This window comes from Oncorhynchus keta, chromosome 21 (genome assembly GCF_023373465.1).
Source record: "Oncorhynchus keta strain PuntledgeMale-10-30-2019 chromosome 21, Oket_V2, whole genome shotgun sequence".
Classification (NCBI taxonomy): domain Eukaryota; kingdom Metazoa; phylum Chordata; class Actinopteri; order Salmoniformes; family Salmonidae; genus Oncorhynchus; species Oncorhynchus keta.
In genome coordinates this window covers 32,255,797-32,281,902 of record NC_068441.1, presented here as the reverse complement: position 1 = coordinate 32,281,902, position 26,106 = coordinate 32,255,797, and the positions used below count along the sequence as shown (strand labels likewise).

Here is a 26,106-nt window from a genome sequence, read left to right as displayed (position 1 = left end):
CCTCTAGCTGTGCCACCCAGCGTCCCACCTGGGCGAGCCTGACTTGCCGGCTGAGGCATGGAAGCCGGCTGAGGCGTGGGAGCCTGACGAGTCAGCTGAGGAGTGGAAGCTCGACAAGTCTGAGGCGCTTGAGTCCGCCCGATGAGCCAGCTGAGGTGTGGGAGCCTGACAAACCGGCTGAGGCGCTTGAGTCCGCCCGATGAGCTGGCTGAGGTGTGGGAGCCTGACAAACCGGCTGAGGCATGACGTGGGGTGGGAGCCTTCCTAGCCAACCGAGGCAAGGAAACCTACCTCTTGAGCCAGTTAAGGTGTGGAAGCCTGACGAGCCAGCTGAGGCACCTCCGGTCTATTAGGCAGCAGGACCCTCACCCGACGTCACCAATCAAAACAAAAAACAAAACTCCTTGATGCTTCCAATATTGGTGTCAGCATTCTGTGAGGACAGAGGCTGGGAGATGAGAAGCAAGTACAGGGAGTGAACATTTAATAAACAACGGACATGAAACAGAACACGGACAGTGTCTTGTGACTACACTCCCGCTCTGTCTGCCGTATTCTCTCTGCAATTGGCAATTTACCTGTCTAACATCAACACGCTAGTGCTCAGATGAGAGGGTTGGAAATATTTTAGGTCTGCCCTTAAAAACATGATCCAAAGTGCTAATTTCAGGTAGCACTGATAGGGATCTGAGCAACCAAAAGCTGGTTTAAGCGGTAACTAATCATTGAGCTTTGATTATTTGAATCATCTGTGTAGTGCTAGGGGAAAAAACTAAACCTGCACCCAGGGGAGACCCCAGGACCGAGTTTGAGAAACCCTGGGTTATGGCATGAATTTTGACAGCAGAAACGCAGCCTACATAGCCGTTAGGCACACTGCCCACATGAGCATGGAAAAATATGTGCTTTTGGTGTCTGTATACTTCGCATTTAGAAACATAAAACACTAATGTTTTTACCCATTTTATTTGATTAACACCTCTTAAGGCTAGGGGGCAGTGTTCGGAAGTTCGGATTAACAACGTGCCCAAGGTAAACTGCCTGTTACTCAGGCCCAGAAGCTAGGAAATGCAAATATTTGGTAGCATTGGATAGAAAACACTCTGAAGTTTGTAAAACTGTTAAAATATCTGTGGATCTGTTAGGGCGGTATGCAAATTGGAGTGGGTCTAGGGTTTTGGGGATAATGGTGTTGATGTGAGCCATGGGCAGCCTTTCAAAGTACTTCATGGCTACAGAGGTGAGTGCTACGGGTTGGTATTCATTTAGGCAGATTACCTTAGTGTTATTGAGCACAGGGACTACTGTGGTCTGCTTGAAACATGTTGGTATTACAGATTCGGTCACAGACAGGTTGAAAATGTCGGTGAAGACACGTTAGCGCTTGCACAGAGTACACGTCCTGGTGATCCGTCTGGCCCTACGGCCTTGTGAATGTTGACCTGTTTAAAGGTCTTACTCACATCAGCTCTGGAGAGCGTGATCACACAGCCATCCGGAACAGCTGATGCTCTCATGTATGTCTCAGTGTTACTTGCCTCGAAGTGAGCATAGAAGTAATTTAAGCTTGTCTGGTAGGCTCGTGTCACTGGGCAGCTCTTGGCTGTGCTTCCCTTTGTAGTCTGTTGTTACGGATACAGTTATCCTGTGTCTGTGTGTATCCTGTGTGTGTGTTTCTTTTCTCTCCTTCTCCCCTCACAGGTGAAAATCATCACTCCCCAATCAATCATCAATCAGAAGACACACCTCCTCCTATTTCCTGACCTATCACAGTTCCTTCCCCATGTTTTAAAAACCCCATCATTTGTTTGTTCTAGAGCTCAGCTCAGCCTCTCTGTAAATGCCATGTCTGTAGGTCTCTGTGTTTCACTCTCGCTTTGTGTCTTAAACCTCTCTTTTGTTTAAAGCACTTCATAGCACTTTGTCATCACCTGTGAGTATTATTTTTGGTTATGGTATTTGTTTGTTGCTGGTGGGAAAAGGGGGAAACCAAGACAAGTCGCCCATGGGCATACACTACCCGTAGGTGAACTTTGTTAAATACACTAGTTAGAACTGGGCGGACCACCCACTGTATTTTTGGTTAGTTAGTTAGCTGTTGTTAAAGTAGGCTAGTCTAGCTTAGGGGTGTGTTTTTGTATACTTATTGTTTCTTTCCTTGGGTCCAGCTCAGCCCCTTTTCCTGCTCCCCCCCCCATTACCGTGTGTTTATAAATAAACCTAGAGTTTGACGGTAGATTTCTGTTGTCGTGGTTATTTCGTGCACACTTTTACTTTGTCACAATAATAATTTGCATGAGTTATGTTACGGGTCTCATTACCATCCCCCCTAGACTGTCGGGCCAAAAGGGATTCGTAACATAAGTGGAGCCTCGTCCGGGATCTGTCATAACTGACACCCATGCCGCTCATGTAGATTGTTGTAGTGGTATAGTTCAGTGTTGAGCGTCATAGCTGAAGTAGCATTAGTGTTTGCTATTTTCTTTGGCACTTGTGAAGTAGTGTAAAATGACTACTTTTGATTTGAGATCCTTTTTGGATAACCCTTCGTGGGAGGTTTTTGACAAATGTCGTAGAGTTGATTTAATGACCTTGGCTGACCATTATTCAGTATCGATTCCGCAGAGTTTAGTTAAGGCGGAGGTTAAACGGCTAGTATTAAATGTATTGTTGGAAGAGCAGGTGCTTGTGTTACCGCTGCCTGAGTCTACTACCCCTGTAGCGGATGTTGCTGCTCCTATAAGCCCATTGGTGTCTGATAATGAGGGCGAGGCTAAAACCCCAGCCACATTGTCCCGTTTTGATCCACTCTCCCCACTGTCAAATGGTGATGCCAGGAGGGATGTCCGTTTAGCACAGTTCCAACTGGAGGTGGAAGAGAGCCCAAATTAGGCGAGAGACTCTCCAGTTGGAGATGTGTAAAATAGAGGCAGAAAAAGAACGAGAACAACGGCATTTGGAGATGTGTAAAATTGAGGCAGACAGAGAACAAAGGCAGTTGGAGTTCAAAATGCGCCAGATGGAACTGGAGGCAGAGACAGCGAGGCTAGCCTCCGGTCCTACTGTGCCTGTTTGTGAGCCGTCCTCACCTGCTGTGTCCTCAAACACGTTTGACATTAGTAGGCAGATTGCCTTAGTACCTTTGTTCAGAGAGTCAGAGGTTGACTCCTATTTTTGTGTATTGGAGCGTATAGCCGTAGCATGGAAATGGCCTGAAGAGGTATGGTGCCTATTACTTAAGTGTAAATTAACTGGTAAAGCCCAAGAGGTTTTGTCAGCGCTACCTCTGGAGGACAGTTTGAATTATGAAGTGGTCAAAGCTACTGTTCTTCGTGCCTATGAGCTTGTGCCTGAGGCATACCGACAGAGATTTAGGTCTCATAGAAAGTCTTCTAGTAAGACTTATGTGGAATTTGCTAGAGACAAGGGAAATCTGTTTGATAAATGGCATGCTGCTAGTAAGGTAACTGATTTCAACTCTCTCCGGGAGTTAATCTTGTTGGAAGAGTTTAAAAATTGCTTACCCGAACGCATTGTAGTTTACCTAAACGAACAGAAAGTATCCTGTCTGGCAGAAGCGTCTGTGTTGGCAGACAAGTTTGTGTTGACGCACAAGAGTGTGTTTTCGGCTCAAACCGAGAGTAGAGCCACTGAGTTTCCTACCTTTAGCCCTAGTCGGCCAGCAGTAGTATATCAAGCACGCCAGAAGAATGAGCGTCCCTGTTTCTATTGCCATAAAGTAGGACATATGATTAATGATTGCTTCCTGCTTAAACGCAAACAAGGGATGCCTCTTCGTGCCAAGCCACCAACAGGTGTTGCTCTAATTCGTACGGTTAAGAGGTCGGCAACAAAACAGGTGCCTCAGGGTAACTGTAGTTTGAAAGTCTCAGTCCCCGACCGCAGTTATGAACCATTCATTTTCGAGGGGTTTGTGTCCCTAACGAATGACGAAGCGTCTCAGCGACCAGTTAAAATCCTTAGAGATACTGGTGCGGCGCAGTCGTTTATATCGTCTGATGTGTTGCCCTTATCTGACGATACATACTGTGGTTCCAGTGTGTTAGTGCAGGGTATTGAAATGGGTTTTGTCCCAGTGCCATTGCACTTTGTGAAAGTACACTCTGAGTTAATCAGTGGAATATTCAGAGTGGGGGTACGTCCTATGTTGCCAGTGAAAGGTGTGACCTTTATAATGGGTAACGATATTGCCGGAGGAAAGGTAGTACCCGTATTGGAAGTATTGGATAAAAGTGACCACTCTCTCTCGAATGAGCTGGCACAGAGTTATCCACATGTGTTCCCCGCTTGTGCTGTCACTCGTGCTCAGGCACGACAAGAGGGTGATGAGAGAGACTTGTCGAACTCTGTTCAAAGGGGTTGATCAAGAGGATGGATTGTGTGATACCTCTGAGAAGCTGATCACCTCTGACAAACAGCCTAGGAAAGAATCAAAGAACGTTGAAGTTATTGCTGATGCAATACAGTTACCAGTCACTTGTGAGCAGCTGATTGCTAACCAAAAGGTTGACAACAAGCTTGCTAAATGTTTTTCTAGTGTTGTCTCATTGGAAGATGTGAAGAAGAAGAACGTGGCTTACTTCATTGATGGTAATCTCCTCATGCGTAAATGGAAATCCCATGTTGACGCGGATGGAGATTGGAATGCTGTTTACCAAATAGTGATTCCTACAGCCTTTCGACAAAATGTGTTATCCCTTGCTCATGATCACCAGTGGTCTGGTCATTTAGGAATCACAAAAACTTATGATCGGATCCTTCGACATTTCTTTTGGCCGGGTTTAAAACAAGATGTGGCTCAGTTCTGTCGGACATGCCACACATGTCAGATAACAGGAAAACCAAATCAGGTTATTCCTCCCGCTCCTCTTTGTCCCATACCTGTCACAGGTGAACCATTCGAGCATGTGGTGGTTGATTGTGTCGGACCGTTACCGAAGACAAAATCGAGTAACCCGTTTTTTGTTAACGATAATGTGTTGGCAGATGCTTTGTCTCGTGTGTGAAAATGATTTCTGTATGTTTTGCAAGGTTGTTGCTTAGTTGTGAGTATTCATTGAAATACTGTAGTCGCAACCCCTAGGGTTGCTCTTTTAAGGGTGGGAGTGTTACGGATACAGTTATCCTGTGTCTGTGTGTATCCTGTGTGTGTGTTTCTTTTCTCTCCTTCTCCCCTCACAGGTGAAAATCATCACTCCCCAATCAATCATCAATCAGAAGACACACCTCCTCCTATTTCCTGACCTATCACAGTTCCTTCCCCATGGTTTAAAAAACCCATCATTTGTTTGTTCTAGAGCTCAACTCAGCTCAATCTCTCTGTAATGCCATGTCTGTAGGTCTCTGTGTTTCACTCTCGCTTTGTGTCTTAAACCTCTCTTTTGTTTAAAGCACTTCATAGCACTTTGTCATCACCTGTGAGTATTATTTTTGGTTATGGTATTTGTTTGTTGCTGGTGGGAAAAGAGGGAAACCAAGACAAGTCGCCCATGGGCATACACTACCCGTAGGTGAACTTTGTTAAATACACTAGTTAGAACTGGGCGGACCACCCACTGTATTTTTGGTTAGTTAGTTAGCTGTTGTTAAAGTAGGCTAAATATAATAATAATATATGCCATTTAGCAGATGCTTTTATCCAAAGCGACTTACAGTCATGTGTGCATACATTCTACGTATGGGTGGTCCCGGGAATCGAACCCACTACCCTGGCGTTACAAGCGCCATGCTCTACCAACTGAGCTACAGAAGGACCACAAGTCTAGCTTAGGGGTGTGTTTTTGTATACTTATTGTTTCTTTCCTTGGGTTCAGCTCAGCCCCTTTTCCTGCTCCCCCCCCATTACCGTGTGTTTATAAATAAACCTAGACTTTGACGGTAGATTTCTGTTGTCGTGGTTATTTCGTGCACACTTTTACTTTGTCACAATAATAATTTGCATGAGTTATGTTACGGTTCTCATTACCATCCCCCCTAGACTGTCGGGCCAAAAGGGATTCGTAACATCTGTAATAGTTCGCAATGACGGGCGTCGGAGCCAGTGTAGTACGATTAGAACTTAGTCCTGTATTGACTCCTTGCCTGTTTGATGGTTCATCGGAGCATCCGAGTTAGAATCCTGCTCCTTGACAGCAGCAGCTCTGCCCTTTAGCTCAGTGCGGATGTTGCCTGTAATCCATGGCTTCTGGTTTGGGTATGTACGTACAGTCACTGTGGGGACGAAGTCATCGATGCACTTATTGATGAAGCCAGTGACTGATGTGGTATACTCCTCAATGCCATCGGAAGAATCCCGGAACATATTCCAGTCTGTGCTAGCAAAACAGTCCTTTAGCTTAACATCTGCTTCACCTGATCACTTTTTTATTGACGGAGTCATTGGTGCTTCCTGCTTTAATATTTGCTTGTAAGAAGGAATCAGGAGGATAGAATTATGGTCAGATTTGTCAAATGGAGGGCGGGGGAGACAGGTAGCATGTACAACAGTATGTACAAAATAAGTTAAACAAGTTACAAACAACGCAATTTTTAAAAACAAAATAACACATTTGGTTAGGAGCAAGTAAAATGTCAGCCATCCTGTCCGATAATTTTTTTTAAACCTTTATTTAACTAGGCAAGTCAGTTATTTTAAGATCAAATTCTTATTTACAATGACTTCCTTGTTCAGAGGCAGAATGACAGATTTTTACCTTGTCAGCTCAGGGATTCGATCCAGCAACCTTTTAGATACTGGCCCAACACTCTAACCACTAGGTTGCCTGCCACCCCAAAACTACATTCTACGTTTAAGTGTTCAAGTTCTGTAACTCATCTATCCTCTATCCATTGTGAAGTTATATGAGAGAGCGTTCATTTGCTAGAATTCCACAAAAGCCCCTTCGGCAATCAAAAGAAGCCTGCCTGCTGCTGCCGCTTCCACAGAGCAAATCACCTCCTCTTCCCTCCACCAAAGGAACCAGTGTTGACTTGACTCAGTAGCTCCGCCTTTCACACACACACGCGCACACTCCAACCTCTCTACATAGGCTCCCCCATGGCTAGTTCTGGGAAGGGTATTTGGCAGGGAGAGATGTTGGATCTAGATTTGCTTCCAGTGAAAGTGACCAGAACCAGTCTTCCTCCCATAGATTAATGGAGAAGTAGACTACAGAACTACAACTTCCTCCTTAAGGTACTCTCTCGTTCTCACTCTCTGCCTTTCTATTCTCCTCTCGTTCTATCAGGAAATATTTTATTTAGACTGTTTATCACTTTTTGTATTTGAAATTTGGTGGGCTGTGATAACATAAAGACATCTCCCTAGCTGTAGATAGAAACGGACTTGGGGCTTCGGTCAGTGGTAGCTTTCTCATTCTCTATCTGCAGTCAGCAGCACTTGCTGAATGTAGGCTAAAGGTTAACGTTACAGACTGGAGGCTCAGCAGTGCCACTGAGAGCAGCAGTGTCTTTCCGTTTTGTGTAACGCTACAGGCATGTCTAATGCATGAATAAATACTCTTATCGCATGTTTTTGATTTGAACGCACGATTTCTGGTTGTTGGTGTAGATTTTATTTTCATAATTCATGCTCCAAATGTTTGTTTTTAAACACTACAGTATGTTTATGTAACGAGTGCGCTGAGAGTCAGGAAGCAAGTTCAGGGAGTGAGTGATTTAATCGATAAACGAAACATAATACAAACCAAGAACAACGCATAAACAATGACTCCTGGGGAAGGAACCAAAGGGAGGGACATGTATAGGGCAGGTAATCAAGGAGGTGATGTCTGATGACGTGCAGGTGTGCGCCATAACGAGCAGCCTGGTGACCTAGAGGCCAGGGGGAGCACACCTGACAGTTGAAAAATTGTATAGAGACAAATGCATGAAGGATGAACCTAGAAAATCTGATCTGAAAAATATATTTATGTTGCAATTAACTTTAATATTTAGCAGTAGTAACTCTCCAACTTTACAATCACTGTGCCCATAAATCTTTACATGTCGATCTTCTCTATCCACTCTGTCATTCATCTAAAACAGGCGGTACTGTATATTGAACCAAGCAGTATTATATTATCAAAGATATACAGTCAGTAGCTACTCTTAGTATCACAAACTATGCCCTGGCTAGTGGTCTTCTGGGTGTCTCGTATATTACACCTATTTTAGGCTACAGTAGATCAGGAAGGCACAGCGGTGTCCTCCCCCAATGCAGGCCCAGGAGTGCCTTAAATAGTAAAGGCAAAAGTGACCTTTTAGAACACACTTAACAACAGACCTTACGGTTGTGCTTCTTATAATCGTATAAGTACAGGGTGTTCATTTTTTGTAATTAGCATAATGGTAGCAGCAGCACATATTTCCCATTATATGTCCCACCCCCACAAAGATACAAGGCAAGAGCACAAAGGAAACATTGATGACAGTATTACCCTACTGCCACCAAGTAGTGCTGATCCCATCTTACTCTAATGCAACAAGACTAGTGCCTCAGTGTGGAATTTGATCCGTCATACATGTTGCCAAGCATTGAGATGTTGCCCTGGTCCCTTACAATACCAGATGATTTGTGTGGCCACTGCCAAATAGTCAGCTGGTATTGGCTACTCACAGATACTCAGGCTAATCCTAGAATAGACCCCAGTATGGATCAGTGTGTGGGAACTGACTTTTCTCAGGATCAGTAAAGAATGAAAACAATGTGTCCTAATACAGTCCTCATAAACATAATACACAGTACATACAATACACTAGTTGATTCAATTGTTATAAGTCAACATTGCTATATTATACCTTCAGAGCAGTTCATGTAAGCAGTGTCCCCCTAATTTACTTTGAGAGGAGGGGGTTTTATGCACATCCAAAGTAATAACAGGAGCTGGATAAAAGGACGATCTAATGCATTGAAAGACGGGGTTTTGCTGCACTGGATCTTCCCTTTTTTCCCCTATTTTCTTTTTCTTTACAGGTCATACTGATCTAGGATCTTAATTTGAGCCAGTTTGCTACAGCAGGAAATAATCCTGTAGCAACAGGACATTTGAATTATTATGTGGATTACAATTCATGGAAATTTTTGCAGGGTTTGATACATTTTTCAGAGGAGAAAATAAAGTCTGAAACTTCAGACCTTTTTAAACCACAAATACACTACACGTTTTACATTTCCTGCATTGCAGGAACATTCTCCTGGAACAAGGTGATAAAATCAACAGTGAAGAGGCGACGCCGGGATGCTGCCCTTTTAGGCAGTTGCAAAGAAAAAGCCTTCTCTCAAACTGGCCAATAAAATGAAAAGATTAAGATGGACAAAAGAACAGACACTGGACAGAGGAACTGGCCTAGAAGGCCAGCATCTCGGAGTCGCCTGTTGACGTTTAGACTGGTGTTTTGCGGGTACTATTTAATGAAGTTGCCAGTTGATGATGTGTCTGTTTCTCAAACTATTTTCTCTAATGTACTTGTCCTCTTGCTCAGTTGTACACCGGGGCCTCCCACACCTCTTTCTATTCTGGTTAGAGACAGTTTGAGCTGTTCTGTGAAGGGAGTAGTACACATCGTTGTACCAGATTTTCAGTTTCTTGGCAATTTCTCACATGGAATAGCCTTCAATTCTTAGAACAAGAGTAGACTGATGAGTTTCAGAATAAAGTTATTTGTTTCTGGCCACTTTCATCCTGTAAACAAACCCAGAAATGGCGATGCTCCAGACACACAGCTAGTCTAAAGAAGGCCAGTTTTATTGCTTCTTTAATGAGCACAACAGTTTTCAGCTGTGCTAACATAATTGCAAAAGGGTTTGATCAATTAGCCTTTTAAAGTGATAAACTTGGATTAGCTAACACAACGTGTCATTGGAACACAAGAGTGATGGTTGCTGATAATGGGCCTCTGTATGCCAATGTAGATATTCCATATGCCATTTCCAGCTACAATATTCCTTTACAACATTAACAATGTCTACACTGTACTTCTGATCAATGTTATTTTAATGGACAAAAAAAATGGCTTTTCTTTCAAAAACAAGGACATTTCTAAGTTACATTTTTGAACGGTAGTGTGTGTAGCAGGTCATATGTAGCTGTTTGCTGTGTATCACTTTTCACTATATAAAACCAGCTGCTTTGTGATTGTACTGTCTTCATAGCACACTGTTAGATACATGGTTGTTCAATGAATAAAGCCCACTTTGTCTTCCTCAGTGTTATGGAGAAGCATAATGATCCCGATATAAGGTTCAATAAGATGGCCCACCAGGAGATGGGTCTGGTCCAGCCTGTCCCTGTGGCCAAAACCCAGACCAGGGGACAGTGGTCCAGCAAGCTGGAGTTCCTCCTGGCTGTGGCCGGACAGATCATCGGCCTGGGGAATGTATGGAGGTTCCCATACCTGTGCTACAAAAATGGGGGAGGTGAGTATCACATGGTCATACATTTAAAACACACATTAAATGTGTGGCGAGGTGAATTTTTGACTTTCCGATCATCAATGCAAAAAAGCTAGGCACTTTGTTTACTTCGTTGCGGTGGAGACAGTACAATCCTTTTTATTTCTTATGCTAATGTTTATTTTGAGACTTTCTAAAATTGTTAAACAGAATAGCTGGTCTTGCTGATTTGCATATTGTTGAGTTTCAACCTAAGCTGGTCATAATGTTGGAAAAAAATGTCTCGTTCTCAGCCGGCTCTCTAGCAATTAAACCTGGGGATGAGGTTAGAAAACATGTCTCGTTCTCAGCCGGCTCTCTAGCAATTAAACCTGGGGATGAGGTGAGAAAACATGTTGTTAAAGGTCCAATGCAGACGTTTTTATCTCAATGTCAAATAATTTCTGGGCAACAATTAACCCTCCCGTTGTGTTCGTTCCATGTTAATTCATTGTTCCCGGTCCAAAATGACCGCCCCATTATAGCTGATTTATAAATCCATAATAATGCATATATTATCACCTAATGTTGTGTTAGATCTTTTTATCAACTAAAGTTCTTGTGAACATTACAAATTGTGATCTACTATTTGCTATTTCTGGCCTGTAGGCCTCATTGACCTGAGCTCATACAACTTGTTTTTGAGTTTAAAAAAAGCATAATGTACGGATTATTTTGACTATAACAAATACTCAGATGAAACATATTGTGCTATTTATCACAGACTACTTTGTGTCAAAGTCTAACAAGGACTACTCCTCACCAGTGTCATTATCAAAGATATGACCAAGAGCGTCACATACAGTATATTGTTTGGTCATTGTGCTGCCACAGAATGAACTGTTAGCAAGGCCTCAAAAAAACTTTATATACCAGAGCTGCAATGTTGCGATTGTTTGTGAGAATGCCAACAGGTGTGGTTCCCGTGGGGGAAAGACTGTATTGGGGAAAGGTTCCCGTGGGGGTTGCCATGAAGGGGAGTGAGATGTGTGTGTGCTCAAACACACATGCATGTGGGGGTCTGGGAGACGAAGTGTGTCCATCTGATGAATGGGCATGTGTCTGAACTCAATTTTATACACTAATTGTAGTCTCACCCATTCATTTCTAATGACCAGTCATTTTTAACCGGCAACACCACAGGTGTACATAACTTAAATAAAACACCCAAAATGCAATGAAAATCATCAAAATGTATTTTGTGTGTTCAGATGCGCTGTGTGGACAAAGTCATGGAACCTTATGACAATGAGATTAAATTAACTACATTTTTCAGAGAGAGAACTTGTCAATCGGTCCAATTTGATCAGAACACATCAGGAGGGTTAAGTACCTTACAATTATTATTTTTTTTATTTTTACCATTTTATTTGAAACAATCTTATCAAAGTGCAATTTCTCAAGCAAAAATTTTGCTCGGACTGTCTGGGAGTGGTTTGAGTAGGGAGGGGAAAACTGAACACTGAACACTATCTGTTATTGGCAGAGAGATTTGGAACTCTTTCCTATTGGTCTATGTTTTCCTACTTAGGTTGCACTATGCAGAAATTGCTCTGCCATTTCCTGGTTGCTAAAATTCTAATATTTCACCTGAATTCAGTGTATGTGACAAAACAAGCAAATACAGTTTAGAGAATCATTGTTCTATCTTAACCACTGTGAAATATATTTTCCATCATATTTTATTTTCAGCTGTTTGAAGCTGGTGTGCAAAACATAGAAATAGCACACAAAGAACAGATCTACCGCTTATTTAAACTTGCTTTCAACGAGTATGACAGATCTATAATAAACATTTCAATTAGAATTTTCTCAGATTGCCCAAAAAGTTACGTATTGCAGCTAATTTAACGCCTGGTGATGTCACTAGGCAGGCCAAAACTCCATCCCACCAAAACATGCTGAAATGTTAGGCATTCTTTTCAAGCAGCTCTTACACTAAAAGGGCATTATCATAATTTTCACAATATTATTCCAACCTCATAGGAAAATCACATTTTTGACTGCACCAGGCTTTTAAGTTATGGTCTTAATCCTTGGTAAATTACATGTTTACTTGTGGTTTAACTTGTGTTGTTCTTAAGGGGTGTTCTTCATCCCTTATGTGCTTTTCCTGTTCACCTGTGGCATTCCCCTCTTTCTTCTGGAGACCTCCCTGGGCCAGTACACCACGCAGGGCAGCATCACCTGCTGGAGGAAGATCTGCCCCCTGTTTGAAGGTAAACTTCAGGACCCATATTTTTAAAGCGCCACGGAGTAGGACTGCTGATCTAGAATCAGGCCCTCTGGCCATATATTTTTTTTATATATTTTTTTATTTAACCAGGTAGGCTAGTTGAGAACAAGTTCTCATTTGCAACTGCGGCCTGGCCAAGATAAAGCATAGCAGTGTGAACAGACAACACAGAGTTACACATGGAGTAAACAATTAACAAGTCAATAACACAGTAGCAAAAAGGGGAGTCTATATACAATGTGTGCAAAAGGCATGAGGAGGTAGGGGAATAATTACAATATTGCAGATTAACACTGGAGTGATAAATGATCAGATGATCATGTACAGGTGGAGATATTGGTGTGCAAAAGAGCAGAAAAGTAAATAAATAAAAACTGTGGGGATGAGGTAGGTGAAAATGGGTGGGCTATTTACCAATAGATTATGTACAGCTGCAGCGATCGGTTAGCTGCTCAGATAGCTGATGTTTGAAGTTGGTCCAACTTCAGCGATTTTTGCAATTCGTTCCAGTCACAGGCAGCAGAGTACTGGAACGAAAGGCGGCCGAATGAGGTGTTGGCTTTAGGGATGATCAGTGAGATACACCTGCTGGAGCGCGTGCTACGGATGGGTGTTGCCATCGTGACCAGTGAACTGAGATAAGGCGGAGCTTTACCTAGCATGGCCTTGTAGATGACCTGGAGCCAGTGGGTCTGGCGACTAATATGTAGCGAGGGCCAGCCGACTAGAGCATACAAGTCGCAGTGGTGGGTAGTATAAGGTGCTTTAGTGACAAAACGGATGGCACTGTGATAAACTGCATCCAGTTTGCTGAGTAGAGTGTTGGAAGCGATTTTGTAGATGACATCGCCGAAGTCGAGGATCGGTAGGATAGTCAGTTTTACTAGGGCAAGCTTGGCAGCGTGAGTGAAGGAGGCTTTGTTGCGGAATAGAAAGCCGACTCTTGATTTGCTTTTCGATTGGAGATGTTTGATATGGGTCTGGAAGGAGAGTTTGCAGTCTAGCCAGACACCTAGGTACTTATAGGTGTCCACATATTCAAGGTCGGAACCATCCAGTGTGGTGATGCTAGTCGGGCATGCGGGTGCAGGCAGCGATCGGTTGAAAAGCATGCATTTGGTTTTACTAGCGTTTAAGAGCAGTTGGAGGCCACGGAAGGAGTGTTGTATGGCATTGAAGCTCGTTTGGAGGTTAGATAGCACAGTGTCCAATGACGGGCCGAAAGTATATAGAATGGTGTCGTCTGCGTAGAGGTGGATCAGGGAATCACCCGCAGCAAGACCAACATCATTGATATATACAGAGAAAAGAGTCGGCCCGAGAATTGAACCCTGTGGCACCCCCATAGAGACTGCCAGAGGACCGGACAGCATGCCCTCCGATTTGACACACTGAACTCTGTCTGCAAAGTAATTGGTGAACCAGGCAAGGCAGTCATCCGAAAAACCGAGGCTACTGAGTCTGCCGATAAGAATCTGGTGATTGACAGATTCGAAAGCCTTGGCAAGGTCGATGAAGACGGCTGCACAGTACTGTCTTTTATCGATGGCGGTTATGATGTCGTTTAGTACCTTGAGTGTGGCTGAGGTGCACCCGTGACCGGCTCGGAAACCAGATTGCATAGCGGAGAAGGTACGGTGGGATTCGAGATGGTCAGTGACCTGTTTGTTGACTTGGCTTTCGAAGACCTTAGATAGGCAGGGCAGAATGGATATAGGTCTGTAACAGTTTGGGTCCAGGGTGTCTCCCCCTTTGAAGAGGGGGATGACTGCAGCAGCTTTCCAATCCTTGGGGATCTCAGACGATATGAGAGAGAGGTTGAACAGGCTGGTAAATAGGGGTTGCGACAATGGCGGCGGATAGTTTCAGAAATAGAGGGTCCAGATTGTCAAGCCCAGCTGATTTATACGGGTCCAGGTTTTGCAGCTCTTTCAGAACATCTGTTATCTGGATTTGGGTAAAGGATAACCTGGAGAGGCTTGGGCGAGGAGCTGCGGGGGGGCCGGAGCTGTTGGCCGAGGTAGGAGTGGCCAGGCGGAAGGCATGGCCAGCCGTTGAGAAATGCTTGTTGAAGTTTTCGATAATCATGGATTTGTCGTGGTGACCGTGTTCCCTAGCCTCAGTGCAGTGGGCAGCTGGGAGGAGGTGCTCTTGTTCTCCATGGACTTCACAGTGTCCCAGAACTTTTGGAGTTGGAGCTACAGGATGCAAACTTCTGCCTGAAGAAGCTGGCCTTAGCTTTCCTGACTGACTGTGTGTATTGGTTCCTGACTTCCCTGAACAGTTGCATATCGCGGGGACTGTTCGATGCTATTGCAGTCCGCCTCAGGATGTTTTTGTGCTGGTCGAGGGCAGTCAGGTCTGGAGTGAACCAAGGGCTGTATCTGTTCTTAGTTCTGAATTTTTTGAACGGAGCATGCTTATCTAAAATGGTCGTTTTTAGACAAGAGGAAGTTACTCTTAAAGAATGACCAGGCATCCTCAACTGACGGGATGAGGTCAATGTCCTTCCAGGATACCCGGGCCAGGTCGATTAGAAAGGCCTGCTCACAGAAGTGTTTTAGGGAACGTTTGACAATGATGAGGGGTGGTCGTTTGACTGCGGCACCGTAGCGGATACAGGCAATGAGGCAGTGGTCGCTGAGATCCTGGTTGAAGACAGCGGAGGTGTATTTCGTCGTTATGATCTAAAAGGCATTCCTCCTACTCTGATATGGTTCATAAAACGGACACAGGGTCTTGTGGTGCATACGGCAGGCACGTGCACAGATGGAGCCCTATGGGTGCTTGAGCACATGCCCTTTTTCCCTCCTGTTAAAGTGCCCTTTCGATTGGTGGCGTTTAAAAAAATAATACATACTTCATTTTCTTTAACTTTTCTCTCTTGTAACATTAAATGCATTGAATTGCCTATCAAATTAGATCCTTTCTCATAAACTCGTGAATCTTGAAAGAAGTCCCCTCCCTGCCTTTCTGTTGCTGCACTCGTCCTCATCGCATGCATGTGCTACCCACCGGCGCCGAGCAGTGAGTTTGAAATTAATACCACCAAGTTACTTTGGAGTTGCTACAGTATGATCTTAATTTGATCACCCTGTTGCAGCATAACATTTCTGCAATGTAGGAAATGTAAAACGTGCAGTGTATTTCAGGTTTTAAAACGGCTTCTGAAGTTTGTAATTTCCATTTTGAAATTTCAGACTTGATTTTCCCTAACTAAAAATAAATCAGCCCCTACAAAAATGTCCATTAATTTTAATCCACATAATAATTAACATTTCCTGTTGCTGCAGAATTATTTTCCTGCCTAAGCAAACTCGCTCAAATTAAAATCCTGCATCTGTAGCATGTCAGGGTCCAGGCAACTGAAATTCATCTGTTTGTCAGTAGTATAACAAATTCAAATCAAGTAAAGACTAACTTGCTTTACAGCCTAGCTAACTAGCTGATGCATCTAGCCTACATTACCGATGATATAGCCCATCCAAGTAGTGGTTCTAGCAAAGATACTTAACTAACTCTGGATTTGAATTAATGGCCATTCTTGTTGAGGTTGATACATTTTCGTAAGGGAAGTCTGACATTTCAAAGTCAGAAGTACAAACTTAAGAAGCCTTTTTAAACCTCAAATACACTGCAAGTTTTAGTTCTGCAACAGGGTGATCAAATTAAGATCCTACATCTGTACAGGGCCAGACAATGATCCATAGGTACATACATGCTTTTCCTTCTGTTTATTATATTTCACTATTCTATTTGTAAAAGCTTGACTGTGATTTTAATCACTATGCTTTACCAGTTTGAAACAATATAAGGCTACATTTTAGATTACTTGTAATGGCACTCTGGGGATGATGGGTCATTTTTAAAATCTAACTTAAGTTAACAAATGTATAATATAAGGTATAGGGGGCAGCATTTTCACTTTTGGATAAATAGCGTGCCCAATTTCAACTTCCTGCTACTCATACCAAGAATATAAGATATGCATATTATTAGTAGCTTTGGATAGCAAACACTCTGAAGTTTCTACAACTTTTTGAATCATGTCTGTGAGTATAACAGAACTTGTGAGGACTAACCTTTCAGAATTTTTATTTTTTAGGTCTCTGTCTGTTCCTGTATTGAACACAGACCCGTCTTCCATTTGATCGATCATTAACGTTTAAAAATACCTAAAGTTGTATTACAAAAATAGTTTGAAATGTTTTGGCAAAGTTTACATGCAAATTTTAAAATATTTTGTAGTGACGTTGCGCAATTTGGAACCTGTTTTTTTTCTGGATCAAACGCGCCAAATAAATGGACATTTTGGATATACAGTGGGGCAAAAAAGTATTTAGTCAGCCACCAATTGTGCAAGTTCTCCCACTTAAAAAGATGAGAGAGGCCTGTAATTTTCATCATAGGTACACTTCAACTATGACAGACAAAATGAGGAAAAGAAATCCGGAAAGTCACATTGTAGGATTTTTAATGAATTTATTTGCATATTATGGTGGAAAATAAGTATTTTCAACTTTGGATTTTCTCCTACCATATACATTTCTACATTATTTTAACATTTCTACAAACTTCAAAAGTGTTCTCTTTCCAATGGTACCAATTATATGCATATCCTGGCTTCAGGGCCTGAGGTACAGGCAGTTTACTTTGGGCACGTCATTCAGACAGGAAATGGAGAAAAAAAGGGGCTATCCCTAAGAAGAAAAGGGATCAAAGTAACAAAACACTTGATTCCCATTTTTGGATGAATCTTGGGTTAAATATCAACAATATTACACAGGCTCATACTAATACATGAACTATTAGATGAAGGAGTAAGTGATAGCCTTTCCTGTGACAAGACAGGTACATTCTAGATACTAGCCCTGATTAATAAGTTACGGTGCCATTCCAACAAGACAGACGTGCGAGTCTTTGAACTAGAGGTCTTCAAGGGTCCGAAAGGTCTGAATACATTCCGAATGCATTGTATGAGACCACTTGTTATTTGTCACATATATTTCTCAGAAGAAACTATTATTTTCTGAACATTTACATCGCCATATTTGTCCGGAAACAACTTCTTCATCTTTTCTCCTTTATTATTTTCTTCTTCTCCTCCTCTTCCTCCTCTTCAGGACTGGGTTATGGTGGTCAGGTGGTAGTTCTGTATTCCAGCATCTATTACATCATCATCCTGGCCTGGGCCTTCTTCTACCTCTTCTCCTCGTTCAGCTCTGAGCTCCCCTGGGCCAGTTGTAGAAACAGCTGGAACACAGGTATGTATTTCAGTGTAGCCTGAGTGCCAGTCTGCTTGTGCTATAATGCCAACTGCTTGTCACTCATTGACAAGGACTGCAATGGAGTTGGCATTGCCAAGACCACAGACAGATCTGGGACCAGGTTAACTTCAATGTGTAGACATGTTGATGGAGACGTACTGTGGCTATTAAGCTCAAATTAAAGATAGTATCTTACATTTATGGACACTACTTCAGACTGACTTACTCCGTTTTTGGCAAGTGAGTTGATAAATGTTTATTTTTAAATGTCTCCTTATCCAGGAATGATTCAGAGTTCTGAGACATGCTTGTTAATGTGTAATTTCTTCCTAACCAGCAACCTGCGTGGAGTTTGATAGAAGAGTAGTAGGATATCCAAACTGGACAATAACAGGAAACGCAACATCGCCAGTGAGAGAGTTCTGGGAGTGAGTATACAAAACCATTCTAATGAATCAAGTCTTTATTAACCACCAGATGGGCACAATGGCTATGTGCCTTAGGAGGTGCTGAGAGAATGATGAACAGCAAGTGGTGGGATTGGAACTGAAAATATCATTTGCAGGAGAAGAGTTTTGAATCTCACAGACAGTGTCTACAAGCTTGGAAATATTCGCTGGGACCTATCTTTGTGTCTTCTATTGTCCTGGATTATCTGTTACTTCTGTGTCTGGAAAGGAGTGAAATCTACTGGGAAGGTAAGGTGGCGTCTCTGCCATTCAGCCTGATGACACCATGAATGTGTAAAGTTGTTAGGATGAGCCATAGACTGAGTAAACGTAATGCTGGTCTGGTCTCCCCTTAGGTGGTCTATTTCACTGCCACCTTCCCCTATGTGATGCTGTTGGTATTGCTAGTTCGTGGACTCACACTGCCAGGGGCCATAGATGGTATCAAGTTCTACCTCTACCCAGATCCAGCCCGCCTCGCTGACCCACAGGTAGGAACACACTTCATTGTATAATTTGTGTTCAGGTGTAGCAAAAACATCATTACATACTGTAGCGATTCATGGGGGATAAAAAGTAATGTCTCTGCCTGTGTTTGAACCCTGGTCGGCATGACCACTGGCCCAAGAAAGTTTACTCCCTTGGGAGAACAGTTTACATTCCTAAGAACGTCAGATTTGTTACAATAGCAATACCTTATGAAAAATAAGAAGACTGAATTTCAAAGGAAATACATTTCCTGTTGACTTATTATAGCTACGAGCTCAAAATAGGCACCATTTTGAAATGGCCTCTGATACCCTGGGATGAGACTAGTGGATCAGAACTGTGAAACTCTGAATACTATTGTGTCTCTCTCTGGTATGTCTCACAGGTGTGGATGGATGCTGGAACACAAATCTTCTACTCCTATGCGATCTGCATCGGCTGCCTGACCGCCCTTGGCAGCTATAACAAGTATGAGAACAACTGTTACAAGTGAGTGGAAGAATGAAGTACACTGATATACATGTATTTATTTTGATTAACCTTTATTTAACTAGGCAAGTCAGTTAAGAACAAATTCATATTTACAATGACAGCCTACCCTGGCCAAACCCAGATGACGCCAATTGTGCACCGCCCTATGGGACTCCCAATCACGACTGGATGTGATACAGCCTGGAGTCGAACCAGGGACTGTAGAGTCTTGCACTGAGATGCAGTGCCTTAGAACGGTGTGCCACTCGGGAGTGATAAATGAGACTAGCTAGATAATATGTGCAGGCAGAACGGTTTCCCTTGCCTGCAAAAGCATTCCTTGTGCATATAATTCTTTGGAAGTTGGGTTGCAGAAATTGGAGGCTGTCTGGAAAGTTGATCTGCATATTGTAGGTCATTTGAATTCCTTTGTGTTTGGACTAACAGGGAAGTGAATCTCTTTTTAGGGACTGTATGTACCTGTGCCTTTTGAACAGCGGAACCAGCTTCGTGGCTGGTTTTTCTATCTTCTCTGTACTGGGCTTCATGGCTTATGAACAGGGGACAGACATCGCAACCGTGGCTGAATCAGGTAAGTGTTGTAGAAAAGCAGCAGTGAGATTTTAATGATTGAATTAATTAAGTTAGTAATGAATAAACAAATGCACAAATAAACAGACCTTTTAAAGTTATGCTTTGTTACAAGACAGGTGTCTGAGCCTTTCAAGGAGCTAACTATTCCCTCTGACCTGCCCCTGAAAGTATAGTAATGAGTTTACCTGTGTTACTGCATACAGGTCCTGGCCTGGCGTTCATCGCCTACCCTCGTGCTGTGGCCATGATGCCAGTACCCCAACTCTGGGCCATTTTGTTCTTCATCATGATCATCCTACTGGGGTTAGATAGTCAGGTAGGTTAGAGTGGCCCTGATGGCCTATTAAATTATTTGCCTAATAATAATATAAATAATAATAATATATGCCATTTAGCAGACGCTTTTATCCAAAGCGACTTACAGTCATGTGTGCATACATTCTACGTATGGGTGGTCCCGGGGATTGAACCCACTACCCTGGCGTTACAAGCGCCATGCTCTACCAACTGAGCTACAGAAGGACCACAGAAGGACCACAGAAGGATAATTACAGGATAATTACATTGACCTACAATCATCACTAAACTCAATGGACGTGATGCTGTGAAGATGTAGCTAGTATTTCAAATAAGATAATTTCCACTAAGAACCCCATCCTTAACAGCTTCTACCACCAAGCCATAAGACTGCTGAACAATTAATCAAATGGCCACCACTATTTACATTTACATTGTCCCCCCCCATTTGTTTTGTACACTGCTGCTACTCGCTGTTTATTATCTATGTATGCATTTTCACTTCACCCATACCTACATGTACAAATTACCTCGCCTAACCTGTACCCCCGCACACTGACTCGGTACCGGTATCCCCTGTATATAGTAGCCTCGTTATTTAAATTTTATCGTTCTACTTTTTATTATTTTTTACTTTTGTTTATTTGGTAAATATTTTCTTAACTCTTCTTGAACTGCACTGCTGGTTAAGGGCTTGTAAAGTAAGCATGTCACATTATGGTCTCGACTTGTTGTATTCGACGCATGTGACAAATAAAGTTTGATTTGACCATCTCTGCTTCAGTTCGTAGGTCTGGAGGCTCTGATGACAGCTATCTCAGACATGTATCCCTCCTTCTTCCTGGTTGGTCATCGGCGTAAAATACTCCTCCTCATCATCAGTGTGAGTAGCTTCTTCATCGGCCTGGTCATGGTCACAGAGGTGAGAGGTCATCTGATGTCATTATTATATAAGGAATTTATCATTTCAAAGGCATCATTATTAGCTCAATCATGACAGTAACCAGGTATATTATTGATAATCTACCTCCCAAGTGTTGTTTCAACATATCCCTGTGTTTCAGCACTTTGGGGGACACAACTCGTTCTGCAGATTCTACTTATTCCATAAGTACTTGGGCCACTGGACATACTTAAGATCATTGTCTGAGTGTGTTGTACACTCTGGAGGTAGATTATCGAGTCTTATTGTTGTTCTCAATAAGAATGTACTTTATGAATTATTTCTCTCCACACCCTCCTCTGTTTGCAGGGAGGCCTGTATATCTTCCAGCTGTTTGATTACTATGCCTGCAGTGGGATGACTCTCCTTCTCTTCGCTGTACTACAGTCAGTGTGTGTCAGCTGGGTTTATGGTGAGTTAGTCCTGCCTGCTTCAGTAGCTCTTAAGGCATGCTTCGGAGTGTGCTCGTATACTCCCTTAAAACGCCTTTGCTTGATGAAAAACGATAAAAAAGCAGCAATAGTTCTGTTTGTCCATCGCCGTAGCGAGTATACACTTCATCAACATAGCCCTAATTAATCTAAGATAGCTTAAGAAATCTATCATTCATTTGGACGTTTTTGCAGAGGAGATCTTAGTCGTGCAATTTTACACCCAACTAAGATCTATAGTGCAGTATTTGTCAAAAATTTGCATGAAAATTATTAGTCTCTCGTTGAATGACAACAAACACTTGAAGAATCACTACTGTTGACCAATCACTGGCAACGGGGTGTAGACTTCGGCTAGCCTTGATAAAAATTTGTGTGCACGAACGGCCAAAAAAACCTTTGCCCGAGACCACAATGAACAAAAACGTCACAAAATGTCATTGTAATATATGCACAAACTGTTCTGAACTGTTTCGGATAGGAAGCATGCGGACACCTTTCGTGTCAGTGCCTTTATATTACTTTATAAACCATTTATAAACATTTATTTATACATGAAAATGCCTTCATAAATGTTTGTAAGTTATTGTAAAGTGTTACTGCTATCCTTGTAGATCTTATGAAAATATCATATTAAAAGACCCTGCATGGCCCCATTCCATCAATCACAGATAGTGGCACAGCAGTCAAAGGCACTGCATCTCAGTGCAAGAGGCATCATTACAGACCCTGGTTCGATTCCAGGCTGTATCACAACCGGCCGTGATTGGGAGTCCCATAGGACAGCGCACAATTGGCCCAGCGTCGTCTGGGTTTGGCCGTGGAGGGCCGTCATTGTAAATAAGAATTTGTTCTTAACTGACTTGCCTAGTTAAATAAAGGTTACATTTAAAACGTTTAAAAAATATAAATCACAGATATTCCCTCAGGAGGTTTCTCTTAGCGGTGGTAATGGCGTTATCCAAGCTTTTCCTCTTGCAGACATTCGCATTTTGGACATCGATGAGAAACGACACCTGTCTAAAACAGTATCAAAAAAGTAAACCTGTCGTCCGGGTTTCCCAATCTGCAATTGCTTGAACTTGTTTGTCACTTGGTAGTTTGAGAAGGTTTACCTGGATGGCATTTGATTGACCAACTGACCAAACCCTTTCCTTGACTGCTGTGATTGAGCCTCTGTTATGTTTACTCTACAGGTGCAGATCGTCTGTACGATAATATAGAGGACATGATCGGTTATCGACCATTACCCCTCATTAAGTACTGTTTGAAGTATATCACTCCAGTCATCTGCACTGTAAGTATTACTTCTTAACACCCTACTCTCAACAGAAAATTCATTAGTTATTTTTCAGACTATTGTTATACAGATGTAGGATCTTAATTTGAACAAGTTTGCTACAGCAGAGAAATAATACTGCAGCAACATTATATGTGTAATTATTATGTGGATTATAATTAATGGGCATTTTTGTAGGGGTTCATACATTTTTCATAAGAGAAAATCAAGTCGGAAATGTCAAAGTGGAAATTAAACAGCTTCAGAAGCCTTTTTTTAAACCTTAAATACACTACAATTTTTGTATTTCTTGCATTGCAGGAAAGTTCTCCTGCAACAGGTTGGTCAAATTAAGATCCAATATCTGTAGTAAACATGACGTTGATGTCACAGTAATACAAGTGATTTACAGACAAACAAAAGTTAATAAGTTGACAATTTATAGAAATGGATGTCTGTGTAACCTATGTAGAGTAGAGAATCCTTCCTTTACGTTCAATATAAATGTTTCACCATAAACCTGACCTAAAAGTACTGGAAAATGGTAACCTTGTTCTCTCTGTCCACGCTCAAGCCTCACTGTTACTCTACTATATTATAATTAGTACAATGCTCTCTGAAAATACATTGTTCTTTAATGTTTATTATAAAACATCCCTCCATATATTTTTGTTCTAGGCTACGTTTGTCTTCTCCTTGATTAGGTTTACCCCGCTAAAGTTCAACAACACCTTTGAGTATACTTGGTGGGGTTACGCCATTGGCTGGTGGTTCACCCTCTCCTCCACACTCATAGTTCCTCTGTGGATGGTGTACATTGTGAGTGTCACTCCTGGTACACTGCGACAGGTAAATAGTTACTTTGTTAAACTTCTATAGCATTTTTTCATAACAGAAAAACATCTCAAAGCACTTCAAAAGCTACAAAAAACAAGCAATATATCATGGGAAGCCTAGCAATTGTTAGAGATCGCTAGTTATGTTTCTCTCTTAATACAATGATATACTCATATATTACAGCATATTCATATTCCATTCACCCAGCTCATCACTTTGCTCGTTGTATAATTCCTTCTCGCATCCTTTTCCCTTGTGGACTTCATTGCACAACAGCTGTAACCTCTCCAAACCAAAATACCATAACTGCTACACAACCTACATATTTATCAGCAAACAAGAGCTAAACCCACAGTTAATGTGTACAATCAGTTACACAGTTAGGCCCTGGTGCGATTTATATTTATTTAACCAGGCAAGTCAGTTAAACAAATTCTTATTTACAATGACAGCCTACCAGGGAACAGTGGGTTTAACAGATTTGTACCTTGTCAGCTTGGGGATTTGATCCAGCAACCTTTCAGTTACTGGCCCAACGCTCTAACCACTAGACTACCTGCTGCCCCGAATAAATTAATAATACCGAACACTTACCCTGACTTGGAAGAGTCGCAGTGTTGGATAGCCTTAGCCAGCTAGCTAACATAAATAGCATTCCTCTCTGTTTGAGTAGGCTAAATTAACTGCATTTGCTAAGTAAGTGAAAGAAACTCTCTCTACTACTGCTTTTTCTTAATTAAAAATACATTTAAAAAATTGTTAAATGATTGTCTTTCTCTCTCTTTGAGTCAACTACTCACCACAGTTTATTCGCTACAGTGCTATCTTGCTGTAGCCTACATTATGCTTTCAGTACTAGATTAATTCTCTGATCCTTTGATTGGATGGACAATATACCAGTTCATACTGCAAGAGTTCGAAACATTTGATTAAAATCACTGAGGGGGGTCCTCCCATTCCTCCTCTAAGGAGCCTCCACTGTTACACACTGATGTTTCTTTTACAAAAACAAATAAGTGAAAAAATCCATGCTCTCCAAACATCACCAGTTATTGTCTCATTGCCCCTCGTAAGCCCCTTTTAAAAATGCTCCTCTGTCCTCTCTCTCCTTCCTCAGAGACTGTCTATCCTCACCACGCCCTCAGAGGATCTCCCTATTACCAAGGCCCAGAAAAAGGCCCTCCTGGCCAAGCAGTCCGAGCTGGACAGACCACTGGGGGACATGAAGATACCAGCCTGGGGCCACAATCTCATAGACAGAGATACTCTCTCGCTCGCCCACCATCCCTACAGGCCTGGAGAAAAGCAGGTTCAGCCAGTCACTCACTCTCCTAAAGGTTGTGACACTGTGACTGTGTGACACTGTTTGGTCTGAGTGGGTTAGGAAAGTATATATCATCCACCACAGGCCTTTTTCTTGGGAGAGTGTTGTGGGCAAGTGCTTTCAAAACACACACTACTTCCTGTGTGTAGCATTATTAAGGAGACGTAGCAGCACTGGTTCTGGGAAAGTCTTGGATGTGGAAATAGTTTGGGCCAGAACACACTGAAGTGAGATAGTCAGTAAGGTCCAGCACAAAAGATGGACCTTTGAAGTTGTGCTTTAACCCTGACTTGGGTCATGTAGGACACAGTATTTCATCGAAATTCATGACTTTCTGTCACCGAACATAGTGGAGACAAAGGCATATGACGATCATGCTCTTGGTCGCAGTTGGTTAAATGATTCTGTATATACATGTGATCAAACCCTTTTTAATAAAGAAAGGTAATATTTGATTTGTATAGGTTTAAAAATCAGACATCGTTTTTTTACTAGTACTTTGTTAAGTATGACATTTGTGATAATATCCATAGTTGTTGAGAATGGATTGCGCAGGTGTGTATAAACACTCAGTGGCCAGTTTATTGGGTGCACCCATCTAGTACCAGGTTGGACCCCACTTGGCCTCCAGAACAGCCTGAATTCTTCGGGGACATGGAAACGTTTCTCAATTTCTCAAGGGACCTAACGTTCACCTGGTAAACATTCCCCACATGATTACACCACCTCCACCAGCCAGTACTGTTGACACCAGGTAGGATGGGGCCATGGACGCTGCTTATTCCACATTCTGACTCTGTCATCAGCATGACGCAACAGGAACCAGGATTCGACGGACCAGACAATGTTTTCCCACTACTCAATTGTCCAGTATTGGTGTTTGAGTGCCCACTAGACCTAAGCGACTTTTGAGTGTGGTATGATCGTCGGGACCAGGTCGCGTTGGTTCCACCGAGAATGGTGCGACAAACAAAACACATCCAGTCAGCGGCAGTCCTGCTTCAGCTGACATGAGTGGAACCCTGTGTGGTCGTCTGCTGCAATCCATGACAAGGAC

At 42.4% G+C, this 26,106-nt stretch overlaps 1 protein-coding gene across 6 annotated transcripts; it reads left to right on the top strand.

Moving 5' to 3' along the window:
- Nucleotides 1–7,000: 7,000 nt before the first annotated feature.
- slc6a22.1 (solute carrier family 6 member 22, tandem duplicate 1) lies at nt 7,001–25,510 on the top strand. Of its 6 annotated transcripts, none has more exons than XR_004822879.2 (15): nt 7,002–7,195; nt 10,209–10,417; nt 12,517–12,651; nt 17,792–17,932; nt 18,273–18,363; nt 18,501–18,633; nt 18,741–18,875; nt 19,259–19,362; nt 19,812–19,936; nt 20,142–20,254; nt 21,020–21,157; nt 21,488–21,590; nt 22,806–22,906; nt 23,593–23,737; nt 24,843–24,987. XR_004822879.2 is itself a non-coding variant. In XM_035756016.2 (15 exons), the coding sequence occupies exons 2-15, from the start codon at nt 10,213–10,215 to the stop codon at nt 25,083–25,085; spliced, it is 1,899 nt and encodes a 632-aa protein (XP_035611909.1). In that variant the 5' UTR covers nt 7,002–7,195; nt 10,209–10,212; the 3' UTR covers nt 25,086–25,510. The 6 variants fall into 6 exon arrangements, 5 of the variants coding, with proteins under 5 accessions (XP_035611912.2, XP_035611909.1, XP_035611908.1 ...); XM_035756016.2 differs by having other exon boundaries at nt 21,020–21,118; nt 23,567–23,737; nt 24,843–25,510; XM_035756015.2 differs by having other exon boundaries at nt 7,003–7,195; nt 23,567–23,737; nt 24,843–25,510.
- Nucleotides 25,511–26,106: the final 596 nt, after the last annotated feature.

Coding starts and splice junctions, on each gene's coding strand:
- slc6a22.1 (XM_035756015.2), top strand. CDS start 10,213: ATGGAGAAGCATAATGATCCCGATATAAGGTTCAATAAGATGGCCCAC. Junction 17,933..18,272: donor TAGAAACAGCTGGAACACAG/GTATGTATTTCA, acceptor CTTCCTAACCAG/CAACCTGCGTGGAGTTTGAT. Junction 18,634..18,740: donor GAGTGAAATCTACTGGGAAG/GTAAGGTGGCGT, acceptor GTCTCCCCTTAG/GTGGTCTATTTCACTGCCAC.